Source organism: Eublepharis macularius, chromosome 1 (genome assembly GCF_028583425.1).
Source record: "Eublepharis macularius isolate TG4126 chromosome 1, MPM_Emac_v1.0, whole genome shotgun sequence".
Taxonomy (NCBI): Eukaryota; Metazoa; Chordata; class Lepidosauria; order Squamata; family Eublepharidae; genus Eublepharis; species Eublepharis macularius.
Window position 1 is genome coordinate 30,807,710 of NC_072790.1, and position 14,588 is coordinate 30,822,297.

General features: G+C 45.7%; 1 protein-coding gene across 2 annotated transcripts in view; it reads right to left on the reverse strand.

The window, feature by feature from the left end:
• Nucleotides 1–14,588, reverse strand: part of COL6A2 (collagen type VI alpha 2 chain) — a 51,947-nt gene that overhangs the window by 10,974 nt on the left and 26,385 nt on the right. For both annotated transcript variants that reach the window (XM_054970295.1, XM_054970303.1), the window contains exons 20-26: nt 14,244–14,306; nt 11,717–11,779; nt 10,998–11,033; nt 10,503–10,548; nt 9,588–9,740; nt 7,414–7,866; nt 5,482–5,520 (exon numbers count right to left, since the gene is read on the reverse strand). In XM_054970295.1, the coding sequence (XP_054826270.1) occupies nt 5,482–5,520; nt 7,414–7,866; nt 9,588–9,740; nt 10,503–10,548; nt 10,998–11,033; nt 11,717–11,779; nt 14,244–14,306 (853 nt within the window). The remainder of the gene's footprint in view (nt 1–5,481; nt 5,521–7,413; nt 7,867–9,587; nt 9,741–10,502; nt 10,549–10,997; nt 11,034–11,716; nt 11,780–14,243; nt 14,307–14,588) is intronic.

Consider the following 14,588-nt stretch of genomic DNA (forward strand, 5'->3'; position numbering starts at 1 on the left):
GATAATGCACTTTCAATGCACATTATCAATCGTTTGAGGTGGATTTTTTGTTCCGCACACAAAAAAAGTCGTTCCAAATGATCTATAAAGAGGATTGGAAGTGCATTATCCAATGTGTGTGGAATCACTCAATATCCGATACTGTGAAAGGGATTCCCAGTATTTCCTGATTCTGATACTGTCTTTCCCAATAAATATTAGACATATTCGGAATCAGGTTGTGAGGTCTTTCTGCTGTTTTATTCCCCATTATTTTCAGCACATTCCACTAGTCCTTTAAAGAGTTATTATTTTCAATAGGCGGTAGACTTTGCTTCTGGACTCCAGAGGCCAAGCTCTACTGTCCATTGAAAATAAAGGGTAATAGCAGACCTGACCCTCCTAAGTCTGGTGGCTGGGTCTATGACCCTTGAAGCAGTAGCCCTTTAAAGGGCTAATACGCCATGGACCAGCTGAGAGGTACTTTCTTTCCCTCTCTGCTCCTCCTGCCTGCAGACACTTCAAAAACTATGGGTTTTTTAGTTTTGTAATTTTGGGGAAAGGCATCGTTATCGTTTCCACTCCATTTGGGGAGTGTTGGTATTTTTCCAATATTAATTAAAAGGGAAATTTCCCCCCAATGTGACTTTCTGATATAATATCAATAAGACTAATATTTTATGAGCACAATAATCACGCCCTTTCTGATACAAAATGAAAACGATCATTTCTGAAGTGTGCACCCTCATCTGGCCCCATCTGGAGCTTCTTGGCTTTTCAGGCCTCAGAATAAATTACTGGTTTCCCTTGGCCTAGTTCTCCCTACAGCCGTAAACGGGTCTTTGGGCTCTGCTACTTCGTTCTACAAGTGGGGACTAACTTGATTGAATGCTCCTCTTAGGGAAAAAAAACACATTATGCACATGGAAAACTAGATGTGAGAGAAAAGAGTTCTAGCCCCACATTTTCCCTGAGATATGCATTTTCTAAGTGCAGGGAAGCATTTTTGTGTGGAAGAACAATATGAGCTCTCATCCCCTGGTCTGAAGTGGTACAGCCCAGACACTGGCGTGCCCACCCCAGTGAAAACTGGGCTGCCAGACCCAGTGAAATACTAGCTGATTACTAATCCTGTGCAAGCAATCTTACGAGTCTGTCTGATTTATAGTATTCCAGTAAATGTTCTGATTTATAGTATTCTGTAATGCAATGCTTTACATTGCAGAAAAACATACACTTACAGGTTTTATTTGAATCTATTAACATCACAGAAATATTCAGTTCGGGTGACTGGGTAATTTAGAAATTATTTGCAATGCGTAGAGATGTAGCTGCTTCCTGAAAGGATGAATTAATGTACACAGCTGTTCTGGTTACAATCACTGCTTTTCAATACCAATATGACAAGATCTAGGCATGTGATGGGGGCACTTGATCTTGGAGTTCCCTACATAAGACCAAAGAGGAGAATTTTTAAAATGAGCCTTTGTTTGGCTCTCTTAGGAATCCAAACAAAACACGACTCTTGGCAGGGCATAAATTGTTTCTAGGTATCCACAAACTACATGACTAATATCATCTTGACAAGCTGAAAAATGGAGGGTGCTCCTATTTAAAGTACTGCCTCCTTGAGGGGTGGATTGGGAAATCCCTGAACCAAGTTCTGGCAATTCCTAGAGCTACCTGGAAGTAAGAGAGGGTAGCTCTAGGAAATGCTTTAAGCTGAAAATTCTTTCCATAGTTTCTAGGTAGCTCTAGGAATCACCAGAACTCTATGATAAGAAATTTCTGTAAGTAGACAAGGCCTTATTTTTCTTTTTAATTTTTCTTCTGGCATTCTAGCCACTCCCTGGTAACTATCCCGCTGGTGTTACCAGAACCCTCATAACCCTACCCCTGAGCTTCTACCAGAACTGCAGTGGCCAGTTGCCCCGGCTTATTCCTGACCACCAGTGGGTCACCAAAAACTTTGCCCATAAGCTGAAGGGCCAGCTGGGATATACATTTAAGAATTTAACATGTTACTTTCTATACTCCGCTTCCCCAACACACACACTCCTTAGAACAGGAGAAACAGACAGAAAAGTCCCAATCGTGGGCCCAGATTAGACATGGGCACAAACCATGAAAAAAACCGAACCATGCAGTTCGTGGTGTTTTCACGAACCACAAACCACGAACTCCATGAACCAGGGGCGAGTTCACAAACTGGTTTGTGGTGTTTAAATGCCCCTTTCTGGCCGCTTTGCAGCAACAGGGAAAGGGGCATTTAAACCCGCCGATCAGCTGCTTGTCGGGATCTTCCCGACAAGCAGCTGATCATTTAAACAGCAGGGCTTGGCTGGCCAGCTGGGAGTTCCCATCTGGCCAGCCAAGCCCCACCCTGGGGCTAAATGGCCATTTCCTCTCTGCTCTGAGCGGCGTGGAAATGCACATTTAAAGAGTGGGTGAGGCTTGGCTGGTTTAAATGCCCCTTTCCCTGCCGACGAACCAGTAGACCAGTTTGTGGAAGTTAGTGGAAACCAGGCTGGTTTGTGGGGTTTTTTTGTTCGTGCCCACCTCTAGCCCAGATTAGATGGAAGACACCAAAAAGGAAGGAAAGGTTTTTATCAGTGTCATTCTTATTATTTAATACAGAGGCATCTACAATAACTAAGCAAGGCGTTCCTGAGGGTCACACTCCATAATGACTCTTGTCCCTTCTAAATTAGGATTGCCAGGCCCCCTACCATAGTGAGGGATCCCCCCGCCCCCACCTGCCATTCACTTGGCCAGAGGGGGAAGGGTACCAGGAAATGTGGGAGGCAGGCTTTGGGGCATGAGTGTGTAGTGTTCAAATGCCCTTTTGTGGAGTTCAAAAATGGTGTAATTTCTGGAGTGATGGTGTCGCACCAGCGGCTGATCACCTAAATATTGCCCCCTGGTATGACCTGCCACTTCCTTGTCATGCTGGAAATGACATCATTTTCCAGGCTCACAGATGCGTGTGCGCACAGGTGAGTCTCTGCTGCCCCTTCTAACCTTGCTCCACAGTTTGGTTCTTAGGTGACCTGGCAAACCTGTTCTAAGTGCCCTGGCCTCAGAAGGGCACAGCTCTGCTTAATACTCCACCGTGAACAGCAGGCAGAGCTTTTTCAGTGCTGTTTTGCTCTGCCAGATGCATATAGTCCACTTTGAATTTGACCATGTGAACAAATTTAGGACCTCAGAGCAAAGTTATTCTGAAGCGGATTGATGGAAAAATACTGCACAGCCCCTCTACTGCATTTCATCCTGTCCTCCCCACGCCTGAATCGGTTCAGCTTTCCTTCTCACCCATTCCAACTTTGCACTCATCGGTTAGTAAGCACAAAAACAGATAGGAAATTGGCCCTCCGCCAGTAAATTATGATCCTATACTCCCTGCCACAGGACAGCCACCCCTAAGAAGGGTGTGATTTTGGTGTCGTACCAGGGCTTGTGCTGTTCAAGGAGTCTTTATTGTCAGGGAATGTTGCAAGGTCTTCTGTATTCACCTTTAGAGGAGGGCCACTTTTTAAAAATCAGCAGCATCCTTACAAGGGCAAAGACGGGAAAACCTGATTGCTTTTAGGAACAGGAAAAGGACCAAATTCAAAAACCTAAAGAGCAATCACATTTCTGGGAGACTAGTTTACGTCCTGGTGAAATAAAAATCCACAAACTGTTTTGCAGCCCTCCTCTTTTTGACTAGCAGGGTTTTTATCTCATCCACTGTGTCTCTTTCCTCCCCATCAGTTATAAAAGGCAGGGTTTCTCCTGCTGTTCTTTTGTAAGGCTTCAGTAAAGCCTAATGCTCCTATCAGCATCATCCTTTAATTGAGAGTTGTGGCTGTATCATGTGGCCATCATAGCCAAAAAACCAAACTGCACTCTGTAATCCAGGAGTCCCCAGTATGGTTCCTGTGAGTGCCATGGCACGTGCCAACACCTTTCTTGGTGCCCACCAATAGTTTTTAAAAAGTGGGTGGGTCCAGGTGAGGCTCTTGTCCATCAGGGTTTCTGATTGGCCATTGATTGGTTATGCACATTAAAATAATATTGTTTCAGTAGCAGCTGCCATCTCAGTGTTTGTTTTATTTTCTCTCACCTCTCTTCCCAAGTGTGTTTTTTTAATTACTCTTCTTCTCCTCTGCGCTTGGCTTCTTCAGTGTGTGTGGTCCCACCTCCTGTGGCAGCCATTTTGTAGTTGGCTCCGCCTCCTGAGGAAGCCATTTTTGTGCCAGAATTCCAAAGGTGCCCACAGGCTCAAAAAGGGTGAGGACCCTACTGTAAACTAAGGCTATCTGCACAGCCCTAGGTGAGACAGATAATGAGGTTTGCTAGAAGAAATTCAGGAGCCTATCTAAGCAGTTCCAGCCAGCAACATGGGGAAGGCCGAAGGGACTGTGAGCCAAACTACAAGTGACGCCTGACACAGGTTGGACACTTGTCAGCTTCCCTCAAGTGTTGATGGGAAATGTAGGCAGCTTGGCAGAATGTTGGACAAGTGACAGTTGAAAAGTCCACTGGACAGCATTTGGAGAGCCAAGCTGCAAGACCAGGACACCTACATTTCCCATCAAAACTTGAGGGAAGTTGACAAGCGTCCAACCTGTGCCATTAATCGCTTGTAGCTTGCCTCTGAGATTGTTCTGTTAGCCAGTGACATACAACCACAAACCATAAATGTGACTGTTCTTAAACTATCAAACCATCTACCCCAAACTCACAAGACCAGCCATGCCTGCTAAATGGGATCTTCCTTATCCAGATGTAGTCTGGACACAGCTGCTTCTATTAAATGCTTACCTGTTGTCCAGCTCTGGCACAAGGGGACTGGATGTTACTCCCAGAAATAGGGCAGGATGTTCTTTCTAGTTCCAGTTTAGAAAATGTGAGTGGTGGGGAGTGTCAAGGTTTGGGGGAAAAGCTACTGCAATGGACAGCTGCTTCTGAGAAAGCTCTGGATAGGAAGTGCCGATATCCTCATAGTGCAAAGTTTGAACTGACGGAGCTTCTTGACGCAGAACAATAATGCAAAAAACGAACTTGCCTATGAAGATAACTTGCAAAGACATACTGAGAGACTATACCGGTAGAACTGACAATTCTGGTCAAAATAAACTCCCCTTTTCTCTCCAGCTTTTGGGCTAGAACCCCACACTAGCCCTTTTCAGCCTTTACAGTGTTGCCAATCCAGCCGCCCATAAGAGCAGAATACACTACCACAATCCTCCCGATACATCCTGTTGCATTTTGTATGAACCGGGCAACACCCATATTATTCAGTTTGGGTATGCGTGAACCGCATACCTTTCATAAACTGGAAAATATATGCATTGCTCTATCCACACAAAATGGCAACTGTGCACAAACATGATGGGCAGTTGAAATGCCAAAGCTGTACCAACTGAAACGGGCTAATTTGTCTTTCCTGGAACTCTTTTCACGTTACGGAGCAAAGCCTGTTGTGAATACAAGACTGGCCGTTCCCATTTTTACCTGTTTGGCAGGGCAGTTCAGGACAAACAATCTGAGGATCTGAAACGAGAATGAAAACATTAGATAGGGCTGTGAGGAGCAAATGTCTAACATCTACTAACAAAAACAGAACAGAACCCCACATAGTTTTTTTTTTTAATGCATCCATGGTGGTGGGTGGTTGTTCTTTACTTGTGGGAAAAGGGATCTGTAACCCTTTTCCTGTAGATTGTTCAGTGATCAATATCAACCGCTCCTCCCACAGAGGCATGGAAGAGCTGTTATTTTTTCTCCTACAGGTGGCAAATCTAGAAGTAGATGAATGACTGACACCCCTCTGCACTAAAAGGGATTTATGGACAGTATGACCAGGGCTTTTTTTCAGCTGGAACGCGGTGGAACAGAGTTCTGGCACCTCTTGAAAATGGTCACATGGCTGGTGGCCCCACCCCCTGATCTCCAGACAGAGGAGGGTTTAGATTGCCCTCTGCACTGCTGTCTAGAGATCAGGGGGCGGGGCCACCAGCCACGTGACCATCTTCACCAAGGGCGATTTAAACTTTAAAAAACTCCCCCCTTGTTCCAGCTGACCCAAAGCGACATCATTGTGCGGTCCTGAGTTCCACCACCTCTTTTCCCAGACAAAAAGCTCTGAGTATGACCCTCCTCCAGAATGTATTTCCTTCATCACCAACGGATAAGGAAGCTGTCCATAAATCTTATTTGCTGCCCAGTCTTAACTGTTCATGTGGATTAAATCCTTTAAGAATTAGAAACCTGCTGACCAAGTTACTGGGCATTCGGCTCTTGGGACCAGCATTCATGCCAATGTAACCTCCAAACTTATCCAGGATAACATGACCAGGGCTTTTTTTCTGGGAAAAGAGGTGGTGGAACTCAGTGGGTTGCCCTAGGAGAAAATGGTCACATGGCTGGTGGCCCCGCCCCCTGATCTCCAGACAGATCTGTCTGGAGATCAGGGGGTGGGGCCACCAGCCATGTGACCATTTTCAAGAGGTTCCGGAACTCTGTTCCACCGCGTTCCCACTGAAAAAAAGCCCTGAACATGACCTATGAGAAATCTGCCCTTCAAGTCTGGTAAAATACTCCACTTAATGGGTACAGAGGATAGACGTCTGGGACTGCTTTACATCTGTGAAAGACCGTTTTTTTCACCATGGGATTTGGCTGGTAGTGGGAAATGGTGTGCAGTAACTAGAAATATTTTAGTATCATTGGGGTTTCCTGTCTTTTCCTCACTTAGTGTTGTAAGATGGCATTTTAACTGTAATTGTTGTAAACACTTTATTGCCCACCACAAACATTTTCTGTGTAGCCTATTGTTCCTCTGGAGAGACACCAGGCCTCTAGGTCTTGCCAGTTAGGATGGCGCAGTGATTAGAGGGTCAGACTAGAATCTGGGAGAGTCAGGCTCAAATCTGGACTCTGCCACAGAAGTCACTGGGTGACCTTGGGCCAGTCTCTTTCTACCTCACAGGTTCATTGTGAGGATAGAAGGAGGGAGAGAGAACAACTTATATCCTCAGCTTCCTGGAGGAAGGGCAGGTTGAAAATGTACTATCCAGGAAGAGACAACGAAGCAAGGTGCAACGGGCAAATTGTTTTTATTGATAATTATAGATCTCAATGAGTTTTGCTTGTAGCTTTGCTAGGGAATCTGTAAGCCAGCAACCTCTCCAAGAGATCCACAGATAATTATCAATAAAACAGTTCTCCCATCGCACCTTGTTTCTTTCTCTCTTTCTGGACATTACATTGGTGCAGTCCCCCTTTTCTTATCTGAGAACATGCGAGACTGATAACATAGGAAATGGTATTTTAAAGACTACACTTGAAAGTCTTAATTATGGACCCCAGAAAAACATCTGATCAGATCTATTGTTTGCAGAGGAACCTCCTATGCAGGCCTCCACAGAGGCAGCTATGACAGACCTGGGCAGAGTTCGAACTCCATCTTGTCAATGAACTCTTCAGCCACCAGCTCCGTAAACAGCTTCATCTTCTGGACTCTCCCGGCATCGTCGCAGGCGATGGACGTCAGGGTCTCGTCCTCCTGTGCCTTGTGGAACATGTCCCCTATCCCGATAGCATTGACGGTGACATCCCCGCCACAGAGAGCCTGTAAGTGGGAGTCGTTGTCCCGTGGGTCATGGCGCCCATCAGTCACCACCACTGCGACGACTCGGGCTTTCTCCCGGCGGCTTTCTTTGATGAGCTTGTTGTAGGCAAACTGAAGAGCGGAGAGTGTCCAGGTGCCTCCTGCAATCCACTCCAGCCTCTTCACCGCCTCTTTGAAACTGGAGAGGGAGTCGATGCGCTCGTCGTTAAGCTGGATGGCTTCGAAGGTGCCCTCGTGGCTGTACTGCACCACCCCGACCCGGGCCCCTAAAAAGTAAAAAAAGCACACTGTCCTGGGAAAACAGCTTCTTGGCTTCCTCTTGGGAAATGCAGCATCACACTGCTCTGCAGGCAGCCTGCCGAAATTCACACACACAACCCTTCTCATGCCAGGGGCCAGGCATGCCATGCGAAAAGATACCTGGGACAAGAACTTTGGGTGATTCTCTGCTACCCCCGCATCTCACACACCTCAAAAGAGAGGGGCACACAAGAGAGTCCATCTGGATTTGAGGCTCAAAGGCGCCTTTCCACATGAATGTACAAGTGTGTTAAGTGCTCAGAGGCACAGTCAGGTGGCAAGGTGAGAAGGTGGCAAGGTGCCAGGGACTAAGTCAGAAGGCCTCCCAGAAGCTCACTTGCCCTTCCCTTCAGGTAGAGGCAGGGCATTCTTTCTGCCCTTTGGGCTGAGGTTTGGAATGGGCAAGAAACATGGGCAGACACCCTGGATATTAATTTTTCCAAGCTCTAGTGCAAGTTAGAGAGGATTACACCACTCCTTCATGCTCTTTGCACGTGCTCAGAGGGCTTTGGGGAGATGTTGGCTAATCTGTTACATGCAATGAGATTTGGAGAAGAAACTTCAATAGCATCTCGCATTATTTCTACCCTTCCCCCTACATCAGCCCAAAGGAGAGAAATTCCTGCTTCTGCTCCAAGGCCTTTGGGCTTGCCTGAGATCTTGTGGGAGGAGAGACCTTGGGAGTGAACACAGAGGCTAGCTAGTAGGCCAAGCTATTTGTGGATCCATGGACACAAATGAAGATTATGTGATGTTATTGCAGGCCACCAGATGTTTAGGCTGTAATTTTGTGGTCCTTCATTAACTCAGATTTTATCCAAGAATCTAGGAGTCAGTGAGGTATTGCCTTAGTATGTGACATGTTCCAAGTAGTGTGGTTGTTTGCAACTGTCTGGTTGTTATCCTGTCTAGGCCGGTATACAGGGCTTTTTTTCAGCGGGAACGGGGTGGAACGGAGTTCCGGAACCTCTTGAAAATGGTCACATGGCTGGTGGCCCCGCCCCGATCTCCAGACAGAGGAGAGTTTAGATTGCCCTCCACGAGGGCAATCTAAGCTCCCCTCTGTCTGGAGATTAGGGGGTGGAGCCACCAGCCATGTGACTATTTTCTCCGAGGGCAACCCACTGAGTTCCACCACCTCTTTTCCCAGAAAAAAAGCCCTGCCGGTATAGCCTTGGTGTTTAGTCCTTTTAGAATTGCACTTAGTGCTCCTGTCACTACTGGACTATTATTGTTGTTATTGTTGTGTTCATGGACACAACAACAACAATAATAAACTTTTTGGAATGATATGTGAGCACATCACACACAAAATAATCTCTCTTTTTTCTTCTTCTCTCATCGAATGATACACACATCCCAAGCAGAACCACCTCAATCCTTCATCTGGCTTCCAAGGTTGTCTCCAGGTGAGTCGTGAATATCCTGAGAGTTTTAAAAGGAATGTAAAGTTGAGAAGCATCCTAAAATCTACATCAGATCATGTAGCCCAGCACAAAGGCAAATGGCCTGCACATCTGGAAACCTAGAGATCTCCATTTACTGGGGAAACAAAAAAGACAATCGCAAAGCTCCCAGATTCTTCCATCTGAGAGGAATGTTATGGAAAAAGAAAACAGATATCAGCTGCTCACTGCTTGGGGCTCATGCTGAGCTGTGAAATCCAACTCTGAGTCACACCACTGACCTGTTTCTGATTTAGGATCTTTTGCAATGGAACCAAGTCTGCTCACGACATTGATGACAAAGTTCTTCTCCAGGGAGAAATTGGTGTAGCCAATACTCTCTGAACTGTCTATGATGAAGACTATGTCCAAGGGGCCACAGCGCTTCTCGCAGTCTGGGGAGAGCAGAGATTTGGTAGTCAGAGTGCTTGCATGCAAAAGCCAGAAAGGCAGGAGGACAACGAGACAGGAGAGGCCACTACATTGACAGACAGGGAGAGAATATCTTGCTTTGGTTACTCGCATCTACCTAAAGCTAGCAGAACCAAATTACTTGATGTGGTCAGGGAAATGGCGGCATTAAGCTTGCTTATCTGCAATCCAAAAAGCCCTCCCTGGGCTGCTACGAGAGCCTTCCTAAGCACGTCTAATCAGAATCAGGCATATCTAACGGGGCTTAATCCCAGGGAAGTGTCCTTAGAACTGGGCTGTAAGGGGGCCCAGGAGACATAGGGAATCAGCCTCCCCATATGGCCATTTTTTGCAAGCGAAATTGCATAGGGTAGAGGGAGGAAACGATGAAGCCCCTCCTACCACCATGTGCTGTGCTCAGGAGCCAATCCCCCCGCCCCGCACACTATTTTTAAGGTGAGTGCCAGGTGGTTTCCCCCAATCCCGTAACATTTGCCTCTTGTGTAATCAGACTATAAGACTATGGACTTCTAATCAGTGTTACAACGGCGTGTAATTCTGCTTAGGACTGCAGAGTGCCCAACCATTGCTGTGCACAGAGATCTACGAGCACTGTCTTTTAAAATGTCCTTTCTTGATTGGTTTAAGAAATTGATTGCATGGTAACAATCTTTGCCCTGTCAAAACTGGTTGCATGGCTTGAGCTCATATTGTGCGAGGTCTCAAAAGTACCAAGGGAAACTCACCACAACAGCCACAGGTCTCTCGAATGTAGGTCATCACATCACAATCCTGTCATGAAAAGACAGAAAGAGTTGTTGTGCGGGGCACCTTCAAGCGTGACCTGCACCCCTACAGGGGTAGCTGTGCAGTCAAAGCACAAAGAGTTTTGTGGCACGACTTAAAGACGAATGACTTAAAGATGAATGACTTAAAGATGAATGACTTAAAGACTCATGTGCTAGTATTTAAGGTGTCCCAAGACACTTTATGATTTGGTTTCTCCTATCTTCATGATTTCTACCGTAAATGACACCAAATGTGCACAAGGAGATGTCCCAACTTCTGCTTTCGGTTATAAATTAATGCTTGCTATGGCTGTTGTCTGAAATCTCGTATGCGTAGAGAAGAAATGTTTCATTTGCCTCATTAGATTCCCCAGCAAATGGGCACTGACATGAAGAGGACAGCAAACTTCCCGGGAAGACCAGCCAGTATCAGCAGTTGGGCAGGAAACTTACTGTTAGTCCAGGATCTCCAGCAGAACCCGGGCCTCCCTGTGAGAAAAGGAAGAAGAGAATGTAGATCCTTTGGCAACAAGGACAGAGCTTCTGCTAAGGCCTTGCAGGTACTGGCATGCGATTGTTTACATGTACAGAGCAGTTGCTTTCACCAATGCTTTTGTAGAGAGAATTCCCACTCAAAGACCAAGCAGTGGTCATAAAATGATGGACTGGGAAGGGCACGTCCCATCCCATCAATGGTGATAAACTGCCTTACACCTTACTGATCCAGCCTGGCTTGTTGACTGAGCTCGGCTTTATTTATATCATCAGACCTGCTTGTTCAAGGTGGCATTCAAGGGAGGATAAGTTTTCCATTATTATTATTATTATTATTATTATTATTATTATTATTATTATTATTATTATTATTATGGAAAGGGTTTGCCTATCCTTTGATATTCATCATAGCTAGGATTTTTTGTTTAAAAAAAATCAGATTTTGAATTCAGGTCATATCTGTTTTCTCTTCTTTGGCAACTGAAAATTCTGTTAGCTAGACTCAGGCTGTTCTTTTGTTTTTTGTCATTCCAGTTTGAACACTTGGTTCACATGTTCACAGGTGTCAATTTTTGTACACATTGCTGGTGGAAGTCCTTAGAATTAGCTCCAGAACACCTAAGAAAGGGAGATTATGAATGGTTGACATGATCTCCCGTGTCACGTAGCAAGAGTACCTCCGGGCCAGGTTCACCAGGTGGTCCTCTGGGCCCAGGCTCGCCTTCTGGACCAGCATCAGCCTAGAAAGAGAGAAATGGATCAGTGTGCCTGCAAATCAGAAATGCATTCAAGTGAAGACAGAAGGCTTCCCTGAAGAATAGCTAGATTTCTGCATGCCAGCCAGGGTTTTCAGCTCCAGGCTATGGAAATTTCTGGAAATGTGGGTGAAGTTGAGCTGGGAGGGGTCGGGGTTTGGGGAACTCAGCAGGATATAATGCCATAGAGTCCACCCTCCAAAACAGCCATTTTCTCCAGGGGAACAGATCTCTGTGGCCTGGAAATAATTCATAATTCTGGGACATCTCCAGCCACTACCAGGAGGTTGGCAAGCCTAATGCCATACCCCCAGCCCATTTAAATCTGGTGGTGGAGAGTGCCTTCAAATCAGAGTTGACTTATGGCAACCCCTAGTGGAGTTTCCTGGCAAGAGACTAACAAAGGTGATTTGCCGTTGCCTGCCTCTGCAACTCTAGTCTTTCTTGGAGGTCTCCCATCCAATTACTAACCAAGGCCAACCCTGCTTAGCTTCAGAGATCTGACAAGATCAGGCTCACCTGGGCTATCCAGGTCCAGGCCCATTTAAATCTACAATGGCTGAAATATTATCATTATCAGCAAACAAAACCCTTTAATATTCCAGTCACATTTATTCCGTTCACTAACAAAGCAGATTGAGTTGAGAGAATGGCCCTGCTAAAGTATTTCTAAGTAGGGCGATCCTCTCTGCATAACGGAGGCCTGGTTTTTACTTCTCAACCAGGGATGAAAATGAAACATGAGCGGTGAGGAGGACTGTAGGCACACAAGCCCCAATTGGTCCGTCTTTCGCCTCCATTTATGAGGAGGAGGAACTGTGTGAATTGTGAACTGGCCTTCCACATGCAGCTCTCACTTTTTTCCATGAGTGGCAAAAGACCAGTGTGCATTTCACACATGGCAGATTGCTAACCTGGTAAGCATCTTGCCACTCATCAAATTTGCTGTGTGGCAAGCACACCAAATGTGGTGTTGGGAATTTAAAAGGTTTTTACCTGGCCTTTTCATCATCTTATGTCCTTCAAGGCAACTTACAAACCCCATAAACACAGTAGAAAAGAGCAACACTCCAGTAGCACCTATAAAATTAACAAAATTTGTGGTAGGGTATGAGCTTTTGTAAGTCACAGCTCACTTCTTCAGATGCTGTGACTCACGAAAACTCATACCCTACCACAATTTTAAAAAAATCTTATAGGTGCTACCAGAGTGTTGCTCTTTTCGACTGTTACAGACAGACTAACACGGATACTCATCTTGATCTATCCTCATAAACACAATAAAACAAAAATAGTGAAGAAGGAGAGGGAGAAAGAGAAGGAAAAGGCCAGCCTCTCTTATTCTTGGTCTGCCCCCAAAGTGGTGACATTCAAGGGCTTGGAGCCAGAGACAAGAAAAGGGCAAACAGGGCCACCCCGTGGCCATTTATGCAGATGAAATGGTGCAGGAGGGCAGCTTAAAGCCCCCCCTCCATGCACTGCTCTGGAGCCAAATGGAGCAACTGAGTGCTTTTATGGTGAGTTCACCAGTTCATGTGAGTGACTGTGAGTTGTTGGGGACCCCTGACCCGACTCATGTCATATGTATCGTCTAGTTTGTCCTTAATATAGATGGCTATCAATTAGCATCACCATTCAAGGCAAACCTTCTAGCTCCTAGCAGCTATTTTTTCCCTCTCCCCCTCAGAAACAGGTTGCTGAGTTGGCACTCAAGCTAAGGAACATGGACCGATAAGGAAATACAGGATACACAGACTGGGGAATGGAAAACATTTTACTGGTAAGTCTGCTGCCTCAATGGAGGAGACAACTTTTAAAAGAAGTAAGTAACTTGCTTCAACCCCTTAAAACAAGGCCAAGCCATAAAAAACAAGATCAGAACTGCCTCTCCGTCTCAAGGCCTAGAAAGGGTTAAATGCATAACTGAGAGAACGAGGGCAGCTCCAGATACTGCTTTGGGAAACACCTGTGTTGCGCCAAAGTTTTGTGCATCGAGTACAATATGTGACTGTACATGTCTTTTTAGACACCACTGAAAGCAACTCTGATTTCCTAGACTCATGTCCATACAGATGTGTGTGTCCTTGTTTATAACATTCACACATTTCCTTATTTGTGTAACACTGGTGTTTCCTGAAGAAACTCCAAATGTAGTTCAAAATCCACGTGGGAAGGAAAAGGGCTGTGGGAGACAAGGCAGGGGCATACTCTTGTTTCCCAGAAGCATGAGCCTGACAGGATATATTCCAGAACTGAGATAGTGAAGGTCATTTGCACCACTGGTTGTCCTCCCGCATGTAAATCCAAACAGAGCAGCGTAGTAACCATAATGCCTCTTGGACATACAAAAAGTCTCGAGCAAATCTATATGACAATCAGCCTCATGAAACGCTGACACTGCCCTCCCGTCTACTACAGAAATATTGAATTGGACAAAAGGTCTACTCACAGGGTCCCCTTTCTCGCCTTTTCGTCCTGGGGGGCCTTTCAGTCCAAAGTCCCCTCTTCCACCCTGTTTAAAAAAATAGCATAAAGAGTTAGAATGATTCTGGATTATCTGTTCTGCTTTCCATGCCTTTCTGAGTCTGCCACCACCCTCTTTCCCTTTATTCTTTGAGGGAAATTTCCACAGGGCCGTTCTCGGCACATCTGCTTTAATGGTGTAAAGCCAAACTGGGAGTATACAAAGTGCATGGATGGAGATGGCAGGGCTTTTTTTCTGGGAAAAGAGGTGGTGGAATTCAGTGAGTTGCCCTCAGAGAAAATGGTCACATGGCTGGTGGCCCCGCCCCTT